At 32.3% G+C, this 21,162-nt stretch overlaps 1 protein-coding gene across 1 annotated transcript in view; it reads right to left on the bottom strand.

The window, feature by feature from the left end:
- Window positions 1–21,162, bottom strand: part of LOC129220880 (cubilin-like) — a 156,988-nt gene that overhangs the window by 60,774 nt on the left and 75,052 nt on the right. Inside the window, 1 exon segment of the mRNA XM_054855315.1 lies at window positions 3,976–4,057. Within this exon segment, the coding sequence (XP_054711290.1) occupies window positions 3,976–4,057 (82 nt within the window).

Below are 21,162 nucleotides of genomic sequence, written 5' to 3'. Positions count from 1 at the left end.
AAGTTGAACAATATGAACAATAGAATGGGCAGTAACTGCTACGTTATCAAAGAGCTGGAGCTCTACGCTTTCTTGGAGTATAAAATCAAGAAATATATATGGAATTTCTGCCATTTTCCTATATTTTGCTCTAAAAGTTTCAATTCCAGTATCTATATTTCTATACAAAAATTAATTAAACTTGAATTTATAGTAATAAAATTTAAAAAAATGTTTTATATGTGCGTTCGATGTTTAAAGTTCTTTCTAAAAAAACCTTAACCAATATAATCCGACTTTTATATAAAAGGATTTACCTTTTCTTGTAGAACATAATGTTAAGCTTTTTTACCTGTTTAAAAATTTCGTTTGAATAAAAACCTGGATCGAGACGTCTTGATGACTATTTTGGGAACAAATATTTATTCATCAAATGAGATTTTTCCATTCGAAATCATAAGGAAACGGACGGTTATTTATTTCTGCCTTCTCATAAGACTACTGAAGTTTTTTGATTTTGCTAATATTAATTGGTTCTGAAATGAAAATAGACACAGACGATTTTATTTTTGATACAAATTAATGTCAAAATGTATATTTTAATTATTCTATTGCTAATTTTGTTTTATTTCGCTTGAAGTTTTAGAGTTAAAACGCAATGTTTTTAAAGTTTCAATGGTGTTTTTTTTAGTAAGGTTTAAAGATCAATAACTTACGATCTTGCGTAAAAAGTTTCCTTCAGTCAAAAGTACTACTTCTAGTCATTGAAATGGATAGAATGAGCAAAAAAAGTTACATGGACCCAGAAAATACTTTCATTTTCCCAACATTTTTTTAAGTTAATTTTTTTTAAATGTCCGATTTCTCAAACAAGGCGTGGTCTTTATGACGTCAACAATGAAGCATTTTGGCGCATCTTTCTACCACGGTTCCACGTTATGGTAATCAAGCAGCGAATTAAAATTGCGCTCTACGCTTGCTATCAACCATATCGTTGCCAATACACGTGAGTAAAGATGCGAATTAAATATTTTGTCCTGTGAATGGCAACATTGAATGGCATTTCATCATTTGTGAATTTGTGATGTCACACGACAGAAGTGTAAACAATGAAAGCGCAGAGGCTTAAGTAATTTTTTTAAAATATTAAACTTAAATAAATTATTTAAAAAATGGTCAGATTGTATGTTTTTAAGCATGCTCTTTCAGAAAAAAAAAATACTTTTAAAATTTTAGAATCGACCCCATTGTTAGATTATATAATACTGATGCCGAAAAGAAAACAGGTGCAAACAGAATGCAAATGATTACCGAAATGTAACCCGTTTTGTATCACATTGTTATTTTTGTTTTGTTTCGCAACGTTTAAAGCTGCAATACTTGATTCTCAGGTTTTGATGTTATTTTCATTTTTGTGAGTATTAAAGTTTCAAGTGTAATTTTAAAAAATATCTTAAATAGCATTTGCAACAAAATTTTCCAGATTTTTATGAGTTCAAGATGTTTATTTCGTCACATTTTACTTTATTTACCTATTTTATTTATTTATTCTTGTTTTATATTTTTCTTTTTTTTCTTATTTGCTTAGTTATTTATTTCATTTTTAATCTAATTATTTCTTTATTTATTTGTAATTATACATAAAACATAATTTAGCTTGCTTGTTGGCTTCGTAATGTATGCGTTTCAGAATTCAATTTCACTAATGTTAAAAAAATTCTATTAAAAGTTATATATATATATATATATATATATATATATATATATATATATATATATATATATATATATATATATATATATATATATATATATATATATATATACTTAAGATGCATCAAAATTGTTTTGCGAGGTCTGTTTTTTGGCAAAACAAAACCCCAAGCTGAAGTAAGTATGCAGACAAAATGTCATGGATCTACAGCAAAGATGACAAAAAAAAAGGAATTTATCGTCCACTGTCTCTTTAACTGGAACAATAGAGCAGGAATTAGTAAATGGAGAGACCAAGTACAATCATTGACTTCGTAAAAGCTGGCCCAAAGACCCCAAATCACGTGACTCAACAACGACGAATGGTTCGCATGTTTTGCTTGAAATGAAACAAGCGTAGGAAACCTGATTTCTTCCAATGCTTTGCTTTGAAATCTGTCACGTGATTTGGGGTCTTGGCTTCATGAATGAAAGTCTTTACTCCCTCCGTTTTAGAGTAGAAAAGAAAGAGATTATTTTACATCTCTCCATTAGAAAGAGGACTAAAATATCTTTTAGGCTATCTGCATGAAAGTTTTTTTGATCACGTGATCATTTGACAAGCTGAAGGCTTTAACTTTTAGTCAAGTGTTTTCAGCTCTTAAAATGCAAGCAAATGGGAAAAATTGTTTTTTGATAAAAACATAAAAAGTTTTTTGTTTATTTTATTTCCAACGTCAGGTAATAAGACAATTGAAAATTACAGAAAACATAGAACAAAGAATAAGTGACATATGTACCCAAACCGCTCCCAAATTAAAGTCTGACAAAAAGCAGGGCATTTGCCTAGGTGCGACAGCTCCTTATCCTCTCTAAAATCACATAGAGGGCAAAGAGTCTGGTGTGACATTGATGCGGTGAAGGTGTTTTTGAAGGCAATGGTCATGCCCAGTAATAGGGCAGAAAATTCCAACAGAGTGCTTTCTGGGTCGTTCCGGTATTTTACGAATAAAGGTTTTTCTGAAAGTTGAATTGATGGAAAACATAAAAAGGTATAACGAGTAAAACAAAGTCATAAAGAACGAAGTTTTTTAAGCTGAGCAAAAATTATTAGAGAAAGGACTAAGGTTGCTTTAAGCTGTCAGTATGAAACGTTTCTGACCGCAATCACATGGCTATTTGACTAGCTAATTTCTTCAACTTTCAATCAAGTGTGTTTCAACTTTTAAAATATGAGATAATATGAAAAAATGTACTTGTCATAGATATGAAAAATTATAAAGAACAAAATAAAGTCATAAAGAGCATTTTATTTATTTTTTAAATCTACGTTCTAAGGAAGTTTTCGATAAGACCTTCCTGGGATGGCATAAAAAAACGTGGCAGAGATTGCACCTTAGTCTCAACGTAAAATTAATCAAAGGGATTATTTCCCAGAAACTTGTTTCATTGTTAAAATTAATGGGTAGTTTGAATAATGGAACTTATTTATCAATAAAAGTAAACCGCATTCCAAGCGGTTCTAAGAATTAACGATAAAGATCGACAAAATCAATCTGAAAGCAGGGAACGAGATGGAATTCGACTCGGGCAAAAGAATGTTCTCCGCATGAAAGTGTTCCTTCCAGTAATTTCTAAAAGGCAATTGGATTTTATTCTAAGAATTTCCTTTAAGTAATTGTCGGGCATCGAAAATTCTGATGTTTCTTTACATTTTTGGAAAATCCTGGCTAGACGAAGTATTAGCCATACGCGGAATGCGGTTTGTTATTCCCAAGAAAATTCTCCGCTTTGAGAATTTGCCATATTTTAAAAGGGTATGACGTGATTCTTTTATTAAAAAAGTCTCTCTAGGAAAATGAAAGTTTGATAATTCTGTAATTCCCCAAGCTCAGATTGCTTATCTTAAAACATCATAGTTTATATCGATAAAACTTTGTTTACAAACAAAAAAGCAGAATTTTTTTTTTTATAAGTCATGTCTTCTACTGCTAGCTTTGGACAAATTCAATGCTGTTGCATTATTTTTTTAATTTTGTTTTAGTCATATGTTATATTCTTCTTATTATTAAACTATATTTTTACAACAAAATTTAAATTGCATTAATATACAACACATAAAAAAAAATTTTCTTCAAATGATATTAAAAAAAAACCTGACAGGTGGCCTGTCTCTATTGTGTATATTCCTCATACGTATTAAAGTAAATACGTTCTTAATGGTTGGAGAAATATGATTATGAAAATTAAAAATAATCTAAGAAATTCTCAAAATGTAATCCAAAGTCAAAAACAGCTATTTACCTGATGCATTTGTGATTGAAGGAGCTATGTTCACAACTTTTCTCGTATTGGCTGTTAAGTTACTAGTTTCAATAGAAATTTCCTGAAATGAGAAAAAAAAATTACATCAACATGACTTTTAAATAAAAATATTTTAAATATTAATGGGACACAACTCTTGCCATACAATTTTTTTCCCATCAAATTGTAAGAGAAAATAAACAATACAGCTCTGAATTCAACATGCCTTGCTTCTTTCAAATCAAACTTTTTTGGGAAGCGAATAAATAGTAATTTCGTTGATACTTGGAACACTTTTCCAAATTGTTTATGTACTTGTCTTATGTTCACACGGGTAAACCATACGATAGTATAATTAAAAAAAAAAAAAAAAAATTAGTAGCAATTTGTGATTGCAATCCCGGTATGCTGAATACCGATACTTCGAGCAACTTTGCGATTTCATAATACCGGTATTTGCTGAGGTAAAAAACCGGTATTACAGGTATTAGACAAAAGTAGTAAAAAGTTTTTAACTAAAGAGTTTTCAATTTACCTGAAGAAATATCTGCTGTTGTATTAAATGTTTATTTCTTTTTTGATGAGACGGAAATCAATTTCCTGATGCAAAAATTTAACTTCAAAAGCGCAATATCAGTTGATAAAAGTGTCGAAAATAATATAAAATTATGTTTGCATCACTACATGGTTTGATCAAAAGGGGCATTTCTGCGTTACGTGTGTGACTTTTTGACGCTTTTTTTTTTTTTTTGCATAGAACAATAAAAAACAATGTGAGATTTTTAAAACATTTCTTAATAGTTTCTATTGGAGTAACAGAAGACAGTAATAGTTTTTAGGTGGCATTATTTTTGTCATAGGATAATTCTAATTTTTTTATATAAAATTTCAAATGCAGCGTTACGTGTATGACTCAGAAAATCTGAAAATGAGCTACACCTCCTATTATTTTGCAATTTCTTGTGAAGTTTTAAAAGGTAAATGAACAGTATTTTTTGTGCATGTGTCTGTATACTAAGTAAGTATTCCACAATTTTTTTTTTCTAAAGCTCGTACAATGGCAAAAAAAAAAAAAAATTTATAGCGTTACGTGTGTGACATTAGAGCGTTACGTGTGTGACTGCGTGCAGCAGTTAGTGGGAATTTCCTAATAAAAATCCGCAGTTTACATCGGATCTTGGCCAAATTGTGCACAGAGGTTCTTTGGTGCTCAGGAACTCACATGGGGGGTTTTGTCCGCTTGTGGGGAGATTTTACCGGGGGTTTTCCTTATTTAAATTCAGTTGACATCAGATCGGTGCCGAATTTGGCACAGCAGTTCTTTGATACTCAAGAATTCACATAGGGGTATTTTTGCCCCGCTATGGGGAGTCGAACCCTTTAACGGGGATTCGCCAGAAAATCCGTCAAACAGGATAGTAAAACCTTTAAAAAAATATTTTTGCAATTACAAAAAAGTGATAGACGTCTAAGTTTATAGTTTGAGGTATAAAATTGCTCTTTTCTGCATATTGACAGGAAATTTTACACTATTTTTTTCTTTTGTTTAAGCTTGATTGTTGAAAATGTATGACTTGACACAAACTCTTACGACCAATTTCATTTTCGAGGTAGACCGTGCAACGCCAGGCAACGCAGCTAGTTAATACTTAAATTGAAAGAATATGTTAACAAAATACAGATTGAACATGAAATTAATTTTTATTTGTATAAAAATAAAATAGTAAATGTGAAGCTTATAAACTATCACAAATTTTTGCATTTATGTGCACCATGTTTTTACTTCTTTCACTTCCTTGATCACTCACTTGCCCTTTTGTAAACGTTAATTTCAAGTGTAATTACAAATGATTTTAGTTATGAATAACTTATTCCAACCATCAATTGCACCAATACTTTATGATATATTTTATTAAACACTTATCTCAACAGTTTTGAGTTAAACCTTTTCTTGTTAAAAAAAAACAAGTGGTAATTTGCTGCCACCTGTATTGGTTTGCTGTCCTGTCTCGCTATTTAGCTGTATACTGCCTTGAAAATTTGTATAGAGGAGAGACATAGTCAACTGGAAAATATTTTTTACATAATTATGTAGAATTTAGAAATTAAAATGGAAAGGAATAAAACGTTGTTTTTTTTTTTTAATTTATTTTACCTAATTTACAGTGGCTCCCAAAAGTCTTCGTACACCTACGACTTTCAACGAAATAGGCTCCAATCCAGTGGCGTAGCTACAGTGTTTGCCGCCCGGGGTGGTCCCTCAATTTGCCGCACTTTCGTTGTGAAATAGCTTATACACAAAACTCTCAAACGTGTTTAAATTAAAACTAGCTATTTAATTTTTTAAAAAAATAAAACCTTATTATTCTCTATATACTTTCAAAAGAAAAAAGCAGGGGGGGGATAAGGGCCCACACTTGGAGAAAATTGCTAAATTTAAGTCAAAAACCGCAATTTTAGCAAAGTTATTCGAAAGGGCGCGTTGTGTGTGCGTGTGGTTTGCTCCAGATTTTTTTTTTTTTTTTTTCAAAATTATTCTTTTTTAGTGTTTCTGTGTTGACGTTAGGGGATCGGTAGGCAACGAAAGGAAATTTCACGAAATTTTAAAATGCAGCTTAACTTACTTAGAAGAAGTCAAGGGAATCGGGAATGGTCGGATACTAAATGCGAAAATTTTAATTTCTTAAATATGCAATTTTAGGCTACCTTTGGCAACGCAATTGCATGCGTATTCTAACGCTGTTGTAGGAGTTAGGGGAAAGAGGGGCGCCGAGGTTTCTTACTGAAATGTTTTTTTAATTGGAATCAATTTTAAGGGCATCTTTGAAGGTTTTGTTGAAAGGGGAAAGTTCGGGTTCTTTCTTTGGAATTCTTTCGGCACCGAAATCTCAAAAACGCAATTCCAGGCTGTCTTTGGTGACGTTGAGAGGTTCCCTTATGGCTTAAAAAATGTTGTGAAGCCCCAAGCGGTTCTCTCCTGAAAAATTTCCGTAATTAACGTCCGACTTTGAGCTTTGTTTAATAATGTTAGGAGGAAGAGGGGACAGAGGGAGGTTTCCTTCCAAAAATCATTCTTAAAGCTGAATTTCATTTTAGATTATCAGTTCGAAGGAAGGATTAGCGTACTCTCCTACTCACGCAAATTTCTAAGAAAGAAAATTTTGAGTTATCTTTGGGGAGTAAGGAAAAGGGGTGAAGAGAAATTTTTCAAAATTGAAGCTTTAAAAAACGCAGTTTTAATCTTTGGAGATATAAGTTGAGAGGGGGAGGGCGACTAAGGTATCTGTTTCGGGAAAATTCCGAAATTGAGGTCCTAAAAACGTATTTTATGCTACATTTGATCACTTTAGGAGATCAAGGACAATCAGGATTCAAATGCTGTTTTCACAAATTGATATTGAAGTATCGAAGCTTTAAAAACATAATTTTAAGCTAGATGTTGAGACTTTAGAAGAGAGGGTGCGAGTTTTTTCCAGAAAAGTTTTCAGAATTGGAGGCCTAAATATATGCTTTTTGGGTGTATTTGCTACGTTAGAGGAAACGGTAGGGCTAGGGAAATTTTCCAACATTAAGGTCTAAAAACGTATTTTTAAACGTATTTGGTGATATCAGGAAAAGGGATAAGATATTAAAGTGCTCTCCCGCCTAAAAACGTTTTCACATTGTTCGACTACAGATTGGGGTGGGAGAGGTTCCCAACCGGAATTATTTGAATTCTAAAACGCATTTTAGACTATGTTTGGATATGTTTAGGGTTCAACTCAAATGTTGAAAAACGAAATTCGCTTACCTTCCATAAAGAATAGATTAACATGTGATCTAAAATTATCGGATAGATTATCTACTCGCAAAAGCGAGAAAACGGAAATCTCTTATACTTCGTTTGAAGAAGAGAACTCTTGTAAAGAGTTGGAAATCAAAGCAAACTCTGAAACTAAAGTGCGACGAGCAATAAACTGTTTCGTGTAATATTTAACACCCCCCCCCCCTTTTTTTCTCACTCTTGTCACCATTTTCCTGAAGTAAAAAGAAGGGAATTTTTTTTTCACGTGCAGGCTTTCAAGAAACTCTAAACTTAAAATCCTATATTAGCTTTTTCTTATAACAAAAACTGGAAAAGTTCATTATTTTCGTCTTCCTTAAGTTACCATCTACAGTTTAAATAACAGATTTAAAAAAAAAATACTATGCACTTTTCATAATGCACTCAAAAAGACAAAATAACCTTTCTGGGTCAGAATGTAATGTTTAAGTATTATTCTTTTAGTTTTCAATTATTCCAATAAAATGACACCGCAAACGAAGAAAAGAGTGGCTCAAGTCAGGTAGAGAATTTCTTACTATCGAGTTTTCAATCGTAAATTAGAGTGTTGAAACAGGCACATTTTTCTGGGAAAGTTTGGTTTAAAATGACTTGAGCTGCACTTTTCTTCGTTTGTGGTGTCACTTTCTTGGAATAATTAAAACTACGACAGGAATACTTAAATTGTCCATTATGTCCCAGAAAAGTTATTTTGTCCTTTTGAGTGCTTTAAGAAGAGATTTTCTTGCTTGCAGTAATAGATTAAAACCATAATTTCCTTACTTAGAAAATACATTTAATTCTTCCACATCAAAAGGGCCAATTTGCCGCCCCTAGAAAAGTGCCACCCCCCCCCCCCCCTTAGCTACTCCACTGCCCCAGTCCATTGGTTAAAATTAATATTTCGGAATAGGTATTTAATTACAAGATCTATAATCAATTTTTAACAGAACTACATAAAAAGTTTTAAAAAAATATTAAAACTTAATTTTTTTTTAAATCAAAAACCAAAAAGTGCCGGAAATTTTATCTCACAAAAGTCTTCGTGCACTTTATAAAATATCTATATATTATTGAATAATCTAACTTTTGATTAAGTTATTAATTAGTAGAACATCATGCAGTATTCATAACACCTTTTAAATGTCTGGGAATAAATTTCATTCTTTTCCTAACTTTTTTTTTTTTTTTGCATAACTTCTGAGTAAGTGTTCAACCACACTTCGAGTCTTACTGTTTCTAGCTCTATTTTCCTTTTAAAGCCCTATTTTCGTAATCTAGCCTCCATATATCTCTAAATACATTACATTCAGTTCAAATCTGGAGATTGAGGGGGTATTTTCTAAACTTTAGACAATTTTCGAGACACTAGACGCAAACGGTTAAAACCGTGTGCTTCTTATCGTCATCTTGATAAAGAACAAAGTTGTTTCCAATAACCAAATTTTTGGCTAAGAGTTCAAAATTGGTTTTTAAAATATTTAAAGGAACAGCATGATTCATTATGTCATCAAAAAATTCCAAACTACCAAGTCCTAATGCTAATATGCACCCTCACACTAGAACACCTCCACCGTCCTGATTAACTGATCCAACTAATTTCTTAAGATTAAGTTCCTAATTTTTTTTTCTACTTACAATTACACAATTTAACAAAAAACGTTAAAATAGTTTTTATATGTAAGTAAGACGTAATTATAAAACGTTTTGAGATTATTTATCATTGATTTTGCGACGAAAAGCGTAAGCTTTCTGCTTTTCGCACGGCCAAGAAAATTTCTGCAGGAAGATGTGCCGTGTAATCCAGCTAATCAGAGAAATTGGCGAACAATTTTCCGTGAAAATTAAATGTAAAAATTTTCATTCAACTCTGCAGAAACTTTTACAGCACTCAAATGTATATTTTTCATAATTTTTTTAACTGTAAATATCCGATTACGCTTTGTTTACTTTGCCAGTTGACCTTTCCTTACCTTGATTTCGATCCGATTTCTTTCTTTAAATCATTTTATCAAGAACTTTACTATAGAATGAAATAAATTAACTAGTTTAGAGACATTTCAAACCAATTTACCGCTACTGTGAGGAAAAAATTCAACTTTCGAATGGTGTTTGTGGTTTTTTACGAATACCAGCCATTTTAAAGTAATAAGCCCAATAATAAAGAATAAATAAACAAAAAATTAAAGCCAAATGACAGTTAAGGGTCAATGCAAAAATAACAGAAAAATGACATATGATAATTTTAATCATGATTTTTTTCGAAAATATTTGAGTGTACGATGATTTTAAAAAGGAGATCCGTTAATATTTTGAAGAAACCAATGGTTTGTATTTAGAATGACATAGGAATGGTGCGAAAAAATATTGGACTTCATATTCGAATTCAGTTTCGAGTTACTTTGGTTTTACTAAAAAATTTCAAAGTGTACGAACACTTTTGGGAGCCACTGTATGTAGTTTGCAAATTCAAAAAAAAGGGGGGGGAGGTATCGATGTGTATCTTATTTTTCCGTAATTTGATAACCCCAGAAAAGTATATTGTAGCCCAATAAAGCCATGATTAGGATATAAAGCACTGATGTCCTTATTAATACACCGAAAGATCATGTTCAGGATACGATTGTACGCAGGAGTGACCAAAAAACAGAAAATAACGACTTATCAGTGCCCAGAATGTGATTTTTGATGTTTCCCCCTTCCATTAAAGTAAATATGGAGTTTTTGATAACGTTTTTGACTTTTTCAAATGTGGTTTAGTGTGTTTTTATATCGACAATGCAGTTTTTTTTTTAGATTGATAGTATTTTTGGTGCTTTTCAGAGTTGGCCTTATTGTAAGACCCGTGTTCTTAACAAGGCTAGATATTTCTTCTTTGTAGAAACTGTTAAAAATATAATTGAAATTGAAATTTTTACATGACATTATTTTTTTATTTTTATAAGTCACGTGATGAATGTCACAAAATTTGGAGTCAATTGAACCGTAAATGAGAAAGGTACTAGGTCATGATACTTATGGTGACCTTATTTTTCACACTTACCTTACTCTATTCAAAGGTACAAAGCAGCAAGCCAAATTCTTCTAATAGTAAACAAGATAAATTATGGGGAAACAACTCTCTTGCTGGCACATTTTAAGTGCTGATTTTGAGAGAAAATGACTCCTCCTAGAACAAAATCCTGAAACAAACAAAACACACTTCCTGGATCCATTTTTTGTGGAATAGTACCTTTTACCAGCGTGCATAGGAGGGACAAGAGACATCTATTGGCACAGGCCTGAGATTTTTAAAATGAGGGGTGAAATATACATAGAGACGTAAAGGTAATCAATATGGAGAGGGCCCGTAAAAATCATTTGTGACGGGCTCCAAAATTTCTGTGCATGCACCTGCTTTTACCTCCCAGGTACAAATAAGCAACATGAAATGTTTCACTGCATATTCCTTAGCATTATCACTACGCGACAGTAGTTGTTGGCAGGGTCCGACCAACTAAAAGTGAGGTCCAAGGCCCACAATAATTTGGAGGCCCCCTGAAGGCTATCATTTTAAAAATGTGTGTATTTTTTGTATAGTTGTAATGCTATGCATAATTCTTTTAGTAATTTGGGGCCTCTTAGGAAGACGGGGCCCCAGGCCCAGGCCTGGTAGGTCTGTGCGGTAATCAGGTCCTGGTTGTTGGGGAATCATGCAGTTCAGGGGTGCCCTCCTAGGGAGGGTGGGTCATGTCGCAGACTGCGCCATTGAAATTTTTAGGAGGGTGTTTTCAGGGTACTTTTCCCTTTTGTGGGGGGCTCTCGCTTTTGAAGGGTTTTAACAAATTTTAGGGGGGTGCTCCCTTGCTCTTAGGGCGGTGGACACTGTGCTTGTGGAGTAGAATTTGTAGCTGTATTAAACAGGTGAGAAAAGAGAAGGATCAAGATAAAAAATCGCACAAAAATTAACTGCGAGATGAAGAAAGGCTGGGGTTTTGAACTTGCAAACGTAATTTTCTCAAACACTAGGAAGATTGACATTTCGCCTTACTTCCCTGTGCTCTTCAAGGTTTTTTCTGCGTTGGATCATTTTCGAAGTATACCATGGTGTACTTTTGTTCGAATCACACTTCAAAACTAATTTGAGGAAAGGCGCAGGTCCTCTACTCAAAGCCGTGCTTGCAGATTTCTTTTTTTATAAAAGAGTATTAAATTGCAAACAAGGAATCAAGCCCTATTTTTTTGGTGGTTTTTTTCTTCTTTTATTGAAAGTTGTCGAAATTGTCAGTTGTCAAATAAATAACAAATATCTAAGTTCACAGCTAATTTCATTTTGAATTATTTGTATGGTTTAATTTCTGAACTATTTTTCAATTATGTTTGCAAATGTATTAAAATTCACAATAGTACTGAGAATTTTAGATGTATATTCAAGTTAAACAAGCATGTTAACATCTTTCAGTCGATCTTCATTGAATTTCAAAATCATTACCTTGACCAAATAAAATACAAAATAATAATTATAATAATAACAATAATAATGATAACAACAACAACAACAATAATAATAACACTAATAATAATAACTATAATAATAATAATAACAATAATAATAATAATAATAATAACAATAATAATGATAACAACAACAATAATAATAATAACACTAATAATAATAACAATAATAATAATAGTAATAGTAATAGTAATAATAATAATGATGATGATGAAGATAATAATAATAATAATAACAAATAATAATAATAATAATAATAATGATAATAATGAACGAAAAAATAAAAGAAGAGGAACATCATGACTTCAAAAGGGGAAAGCAATTGCTTTCATCCGGCGTAGTTAACAAAAAGACAGATGAAAAAGAGAAAATCGGACAATGAGTTCTGCAAGGTAGTTTTTATTCTTTTAACACCGTTTCCCCACTCTGTGTTATCAGATGAAGACAATCTGTGATGGAATGATAGTACAAACCCGGCGATGGACAGAAGATTTTTTTTTGATGGATTTTTTTCCCCTTCAAGCAGATGAGTGATTGGCCATTCCTCCTGTGGCTTCTCGCGTGGTTTCCCAAAGATGACATCACCACAAGATGGCGGAAATACCCCTAACTGCTACTGGCCTATTCAGGGTCACTAAACCAAAACAATTGCTTTCCTCCAGCGTTTATTTTCTGATAAATACTGACTTGATATGGATCAGCTATTGCAATTTTTCACGTGGAAAATTTGGAAAAAATCGTGTATTTCAAGCAGATATAAAAGAGATCTTTTTATTAAAAAAATCGACAAGTTTTTTTTTTTTTTTTTGAGCAATCACGATTGCTTATCGCTTTTATTTCACCGTCTTTGATGTTGGGGTTCCCTTTTCAGCTTGGACCAGGGACACCAGCACCACCGCCTACCGGTCTCTGCAGCCGCGGCTCCGAGCACTGCCTCCTGGAATCCGTTTCTCCTGGTCGATGACGTCCATGTCCTATACACACGAACGCTCATACACACATACACACGCGCATACACACAAGCCCCTACGTGCATGCACACAGATCTACGCACACATACAAGCCCAAACATGCACGCACGCGCGCCTACACATACACACACGCCTGCACACACACACACACACACAACTATACACACGTAACCGCCCAGGAGGATGGGTAGGCTTGGGGGAATGGAGCTGTTTCTAGAAACAATAGCCCCCAATGACTAGGGCCCTGCCGCAACTCGTAATTTAAATTTAAAATTTCAGAGTTCAAGTTAATTATTTTTTTTTAATATAATTAAACTAAACGATTAACAATAATAAATAACATCCCCTCCTTCATTAAAATCCTGCTCGAACTACGCCAATCCAAAAAAAGTCTTATGTGCTTCAGTGAATACGGACCCATGTAAATACTGAATACCGATAATTTAGCCTAAGAAACCAGAGAGCATAGCCAACCTTCTATCACCATCACGCTGGCTGATGTAAATTCAGTTGCCAGATACGGAATTTTAAGGAATCCTCATAAGAAACCACTTATCACTAAAACATCTACTCCCCGAAAATCATCTAACTTAGACTCGTTATTTAAAGGGCATGGAGATTCACATTGATGTAGATATGGTCAAGGATCGGTCAATGATCTGTTCATCACAGGATCGTTCATTTTAGTTCCTTTTACAAAAAAGGAAGTATTGTATTCGCGAAAAAAAATTTCACTCAAAAATCGACCTTAATTTCCATTTTGCTCATCCCCGAATGAATTTTGAGGGTTTTTTAAACTCCATCACACGTGGATAAGTGCCTAAGAACGTATAGGCTCGCGAAATATCCATTTCGACAATAACCGAGTTAATTACAACGCGTTTTCTTGTGACGTCTGTATGTACGTATGTATGTGCGGATATGCGTATGTATGTCGCATAACTCAAGAACGGCATGTCCTAGAAAGTTGAAATTTGGTACGTAGACTCCTAGTGGGGTCTAGTTGTGCACATCTTTTTTTTCTTTTTTTTGGTTGCATTCGGGTTTTTTAAAGGGACCTTTTGCCCCTTTTTGGTGGGAAATCATTGTTAATTTCGATGTAAACCTAAGTGGTGTTATAATTTGTCGGACACTTGGCGATATATCGCCACTCTTTCGGTTTAATCTGTTTCAATTTGGCTACTGTTGGTGATATTTAGAAAGTAAACTATTGAATCACATTAAAATTGCCAGTAATGAGGAAATGACATTAAATTGGAGTAAAAGGAAGTCATGTGATGCACACATCAGCTTGTTTTTTTTTTTTTTTTTGACCTGTTTATTGAATTTGATCGTTTAAATGACGTCATTCATTTAAAAAAGTTGCGGGTGAACTCTCCGAGGGAGTTAGTTCACTTATGATGAATATGTTTCATTCTATCATCAATGGTCTTTTAAAACAAATCAACTAAAATTAGCTGTCACTTTTAAAATATGTCGAAAGATAGTTGGGGAATGTGGGGCAAAGTGAAATGGTGAAATATTTACTCTGCTTTTAGTGCCACATATGTGGCAATATTTCAACTACGTAGTAGCAGATGTTGTATATTCCAGTTAGGTAAAAATTTCATCTGAAGTTTAGAGTCAATAGTTATGTAGGATATTTTCAAAAATTGATCCTCTTATTGTATTATTTTGTTGTAAGTCAAAAATTACGTTTGTAATTAAAAAATGAAAAAGGTATAATCATTAACATTTTAAAAACTTAGACCTTCTAATATTTAATGCAGAATTTCTGTAGTTAATATTAAGCTTATTGGTATTTTAAATTTTTTGATATTTTAGTCAAGTATTAGCGGGGCAGTGTGAAATAGTTAATTTCGTTTATTCATTCAATTTTCAAAAAAGTGATATTCATATAGTATTATTTTGTTCTAAGTTAGAAATTACGTTTGTAATTATAAAATGATAAAGTTATAGTTGTCAACATTTTAAAATCTGAGACCTCCTAACATTTGATGCAGTATTCATTTAGTTACTATTAAGCTAATTTGTATTTTAACTGTTTTGCACAATTATTTAAGTATATGCAGGGCAGCGTGAAATAGTTTATTTCGCTTACTCATTCAATCACTAACAGAATTATTTATTAATTAATTCATTTACATTCCTTCATTTGGTAATTCATTTATTAATTCATTGATTACTCATTTTCTTATTCATTCAATGTTTTATCCGCTCATTTATTTTCCTCATGTATAAGTTATTTTACTTATTTAATAATTAGTTTATTGTTTAATTACCTTCTCGTTCATTCATTCAACCTTTTATACTCATTCATTTGGTCAAAAATATTTCTTAATAGTCGAATAGAAAAATTTTCATTGGAAAAATGTTTTATTTTTCATTTTGCCCCATAGAAAAAAAGGAAAATTTTTTCATTTTGCTTTTTTTTCTTTTTATTTTTCTTTGAAGGTGCAAATTCGCTACCGAAAATAAAAAATAATGTTTCAATGCAAGTCTTATTATAAAATGCAATGTTCTTTCTATATGTACAGAAACTTTCAAAGCAAATTTCCAATTTGTTCATTTTGTAAAAGCTCGATCATATTAGCTATTTCACTTTGCCCCACATTCTTCGACATAAAAGTGCATTTGAGCCATAAAGCAATTAATGTACTTTTGGACCGCTTTTGGCTTTGATCACAGAACTCATTCTTTCAGGCATGGAATTCACAAAGTTTTCAATACTTTTTTCGATACTTAATGGTGCCAAACTTTACTCATTGTCAGGGCCGTCCCAAGAGAGGGACGAGCGGGGCAATCGCCCCGGGCGCCACGAAATGAGGGGGCGCCGCAAGGCACCCCTCGTTTCGACGGAACACGACGACATTCTCACGAAATAAGGGGCGCCTTATCGTATAAAATGCCCTGATTGCATAAAATTAGGCGCGCCTTGCGGCGCCCCGTCATTTTGTGTATCTTAGATACACAGTCATAAACACACAAAATAAAGAAACAAAGCAATGATTCTCAATTTTTTCCTAGTACACGAAAATACTCCTCTCTCTGAGTCTCCAAAACATTAGTTTCCTTTGTATCATTGAAGCAGATACAATTTCTGAGAATATAACTGTTTAAAATCAAACAAAATGCACTTCTTTGTCTAGTTTGCACCAAATTTGCTAAAATTCTGCCCCTGCGTGCAGTGACGTAAGCAGAAAAAGTTTTAAAGGGGCGCACTGAAAAAACAAAAAACAGGATTTTTTTTTTTTTTTTTTTTTTTTTTTTAAGTAAAAAGGTTAAAAGGTGTCCGGTCAAAATTTTGAAACTTCTAGTTTTCAAAAAACACAATTTTAGCCTTAAAAACGCGATTACGTTAGGTTAAGGGAGGGACCTCAGAAACTGGTTTCGAACGATTATTTTTTTAAATAGATTGAAATCAATTCCTTCTCCCCCTGCAAGTTTTTGAAATTGAAGTTTCAAAAACGCAACTTTAGACAAACTTTGAAAATTTTATGGATAGGAGAATCTGGAGCATTTCCCAGGAAAATTGTTCAAAATTATGGTTCAAAAAATTTCAGCAATGTTTTACATTCAGGGATTATTCCACTTAAAATTTTTGTAAGTGTTGTTTAAAAAACCCATTGTTTCTAATATTAAAGAAAGGCGGCATGGGGACCCTTGCACGAATATGTTCTTCAACTCAAGTCTTAAAACACAATTTGTAAGGCCATATTTTGTAATATTAGGGTCAGTGATTTTTTGAAATTAGAGCTCCAAAAACTAAATTCTGAGTGATTTTCGATGTTGTTGAATATCTGTGGGCTTCTCCCTAAAATTTACAAATGTTTGATGCAAAAAAATAACATCTTTGTTCATAACATATATGAAAGTTGTTATTAGGTCGATACAAGTAAAACCCAAAAACTCTGGAAAAGAATAATTGGATGAGTCCAGATCAAAACTTAATTTTGATGTAATTTACTTCGATAAATACATTTTCTATTTATAAACAGCAACTTATTTATTAGTGTTCTTAGTTTGATCGATGATTTTTCTGTGTGTATAGGGGGGGGGAGCCAGGAAATTTTCGCCCCGGGCGCCGTCAGAACTTCGGACGGCTCTACTCATTGTTTCCTTAAACTTCACACCATTTACGCTTAAAAATAATAGTTGATTAAAAAAAAAAAAAAATCGGATCTATCTTGAAAAAAAGTGTATATTTCCGAAACTATTTTTTTTTTCTGATAGTGTAACTCATTCACGTTGTCTAACCAATATGGATGTTGTCATAAAAATAAAAACAGCAGAAGAAGGTTTTAAACAATACGAATCATTAAGTAGGCTAATTGCACTAGAATATTTTAAACGTAGGAAGATAAATTGGTTAATTTTGAGAAGAATAAATGCTTAAAAAAAAGGCAAAATTCACTTCATGTTAGGCAATTGCTGTTACTATGGACATCTAAAACTCTTGCTTTTAATATATGTATACTTCCAGTCATAATAATTTCAGAAGGATTTATTCAATTTAGTCAAAAATGAACCCCGTTTAATATTTTCAATAAATAAAAGTCTTAGAAGCCCCAAAGATATGTAGTTTGCTGGAACCATTCCGCAATGTTCTGACCATTGCAATCTTCTTCAATGATCAATGTTTTGCATCGGTTGCCAACGTCATCTCCCGGTAACCAATGATGCTCTTCACAGGATATGTCAGACCTTCTGAGCATAACGAAGGACCTCTCCTCTCTACTGTATGATATTTCGAGTCACAATTTAAAGACATAGTGTGAATTGGAGCATTGAAAAATATTAATGAAGAAAACATGTTCTTCCACGGCGAAAGCACGACACATAAAACTCTCATTTCTGACACTACTTTTTTGTAAGCTAACATACATGTAACTGAAAATGTATGAAGTACGGAATTCCATGATATGTATAATGGCAAAACATTCTGCAGAATACCTTCACCAGCATCCTATGCCAGCATTTCACAGAATCATTTTTCAACGACACCTTTTTGACGGTGTCCTAGTTCCGCTGACTCAAATGGCCATGTACTTGAGTTTATTAAAAATATTTCTTTAAGAACTGTTTTATTCTTGTCAACTGTTTTCAAATTAAATGATGCGTTAAATGTTTCGATATGCAAATACAACAAAAAAAATTATGGTGAAAAACCCAAAAAGAGTTCATTAAATAGTTTATAAAAAAAAGATATCCCATCTTAACATTGATATAAGTCAGAAGAAGTTGAAAAAACCGTAAAACAATTTTCACTGAAAACAATGAATTCTAAAACACCAAGTGTTTACCTAAGAATCTATTAAAAAATTATATGCACATTTTTAAGCCGGAAATGCGAAAACATAACAATTCTGTGAATCTCGAAAATTCCCCTCATAAATATTTATCAACACTTAAAAAACAACTACATATTTAACATATAACCTTTAAAGCAGAATACACTCTTATTATTGTCGTGTACAATTTAAAAGAAACATTTAAACAAGTGTTTACATCAAAGCACTTGTTCGAAAAGCTACGAAATACTATTGCATGATTTCTTTAAGATGTGTAATCCATATTTAATATCAGGAAAATTACGGTAGCTAGGAGAAATGTAATCTCAGATTATGATAATTGTGTCTGTCTTCAAAGTCTAATCATGAAATGACATCAAAGATGTCACAAATAAAATGACATTGGTCACGGCTGATGATTCTTAAGTAGGCGCACGTGAAGCACAAAAACTGACTTCATGGCCATTTTTTCTCTCTTTTGAACTGGTAGTTGGTCTTCTTCTTTTAATTTAAAAAAAAAAAAGATATTGTTTTAAAATTTATTGGTTGAAATATTTCCGTTTCGTGGCATTTTTGAGATAATGTTTGAGTACGAAAAAAGTATAAGAAGCATGGATTTAAAAACTTTAACTTACTGAATTAAAATAGATAACAAGAATTTAATAACTCACTAAGATGACATTTATCAGAAATATAGAGAAAAACATTTATAAAAGAAAATATAGAGAAAGGTCTTGATATAGAAACCACACCCACACACACACCGATTAAACCTCAAAAATTAGCTATTCGTCTTATGTTTCGAGTGATTTTTCAGAAATTGTAAACACAGTGAACAATAAAATGAATCTCTCGAGTAAACAATATTAAAGCTACTTTATCGATGCTATCTGAAACATTTATCCATTTCACTTACGGTTAATCTCAGTGTCCAAAATGCTGTGCTTATGGTATGTCTCGGATATTTAGTCCCGTGAACAATTAGATTGATGATAAAGGGACTCAGTCAGCAGGTACTTAAGAAATAAAACTACTCTAGAGAAACCATTTTAAGCTAGAAAGAGGTTGAAATCAATTTCTTACATAAACTGCTACTTTTTTTCAGAGCAGTATATAATTGTTAGAGAAGTTGTTATTATTATTTTTAAAATTTTTGCGATTTATTTTTATTTTTATTTATTTATTTATTTATTTTTTTTGGATAAATAAAATTTGGAAAATAAAATTTGAAGTTAAAAACAACTCTTTAGTTCACAAGCTTTTACTCACTTCGTGATAATATAGGGGGGAAATGATGTTCCAATTTGCATAGCTTAAGCAACTTAAATATTCAGATATTTTTACATTAAATGAAAGTACATGGATATGATGTCCAAAGTCTAATGGCAGTGAATTTTCAATGAACTTACACTGTTTAATTTAGTTTTTAGGATTTTACAGCCAAACGTGATAAGCGTATAGCTCTAATTTTTTTAAAGAATTCATTGCAGAAGAATATTAAAATTCTAATGAGGCTGCACTAGGTAGTAGTAAAATGTTGAAATTTCAATGTGACATAACGCTTGAAATTCATGTTATAATTTTGAAGCGAAAAACACAAGAAAATGTAGCGTATTTTCATTCATTTGTTACTGAAATTTTGACCTATTTATCATGGATCCAACAGAAAATTTAAAAGTTGACAGAATTTAAATTATTTAACAACTGCTTGCACAAAGTTCACTAAGCCAGCTTAAAAGAGGAAAATATATCTTCTGGTAAACCATTTTTATAGAAAAAGAAACTTTGAAGAGAAGAAATTTATGCTACGAAGAAAACAACACGTCGTTTTTACACAGGATGTTGTAATAAAGCTATCAAACAATAAAAGAGATTTACACTTCAAATTGACTAACTCAAATCATTAATATCATTGATATTTTTGAACTGAAACAGGGAAATAAGTAAACGTGCAAATTTATAATGTTACCCTCTGGAACACGCGTCAAAATGAGTAATCTGAGAACTCGTTGCGTGAGAATTTTTTACACACCCCTTATTTCCCTTCAAAAAAACTTTTAAACTTTTTTTAGCTCAAAAAATTTAATCTATTATTTATGTTAAACACCAAATATAATGCAAAATATTAATACCTGCTGAAACAAATAAAATATATGACAAAATAAAGCAATTTTTTTCTTGATGTTAGGCTTACGGAGCGAATTTTGGAAAGTCAAAATGAAGTGATTGAGAAATGCATTTCTAGCGAAGTGACGGGGCAGATTTTAAAGCGATTTTTCAACTGCTTATTTTCTTGGAAATAAATAACCGTTATCTTCATTAATTTTCTCAGTTTCTCTCGGTGCGAAATCAATCATTTTGGCAACTGATTGCAAGTTATTTTATTTTTTTCTACTTTTAACACTTTTAATAATATTTATTATTTGAAAAAATTGAATGATCACAACGTTTGTAGTAATATGAAAACGCAACACCGTTTTTACAAGTATGCCCTACCTGGAGTGGGGGGGGGGGGGTCATGGCGTAGACTGCGCCATTGAAATTTTTAGGGGGTGTTTTGAGGGGATTTTTTCTTTAATTTCTGGGGGGCTCTTGCTTTTGAGGGGTCTCCGCGATATTTAGGGGGAT

Source organism: Uloborus diversus, chromosome 4 (genome assembly GCF_026930045.1).
Source record: "Uloborus diversus isolate 005 chromosome 4, Udiv.v.3.1, whole genome shotgun sequence".
Taxonomy (NCBI): Eukaryota; Metazoa; Arthropoda; class Arachnida; order Araneae; family Uloboridae; genus Uloborus; species Uloborus diversus.
The sequence above is the reverse complement of the archived record's forward strand: the minus strand, read 5'-3'. Positions and strand labels throughout refer to the sequence as shown.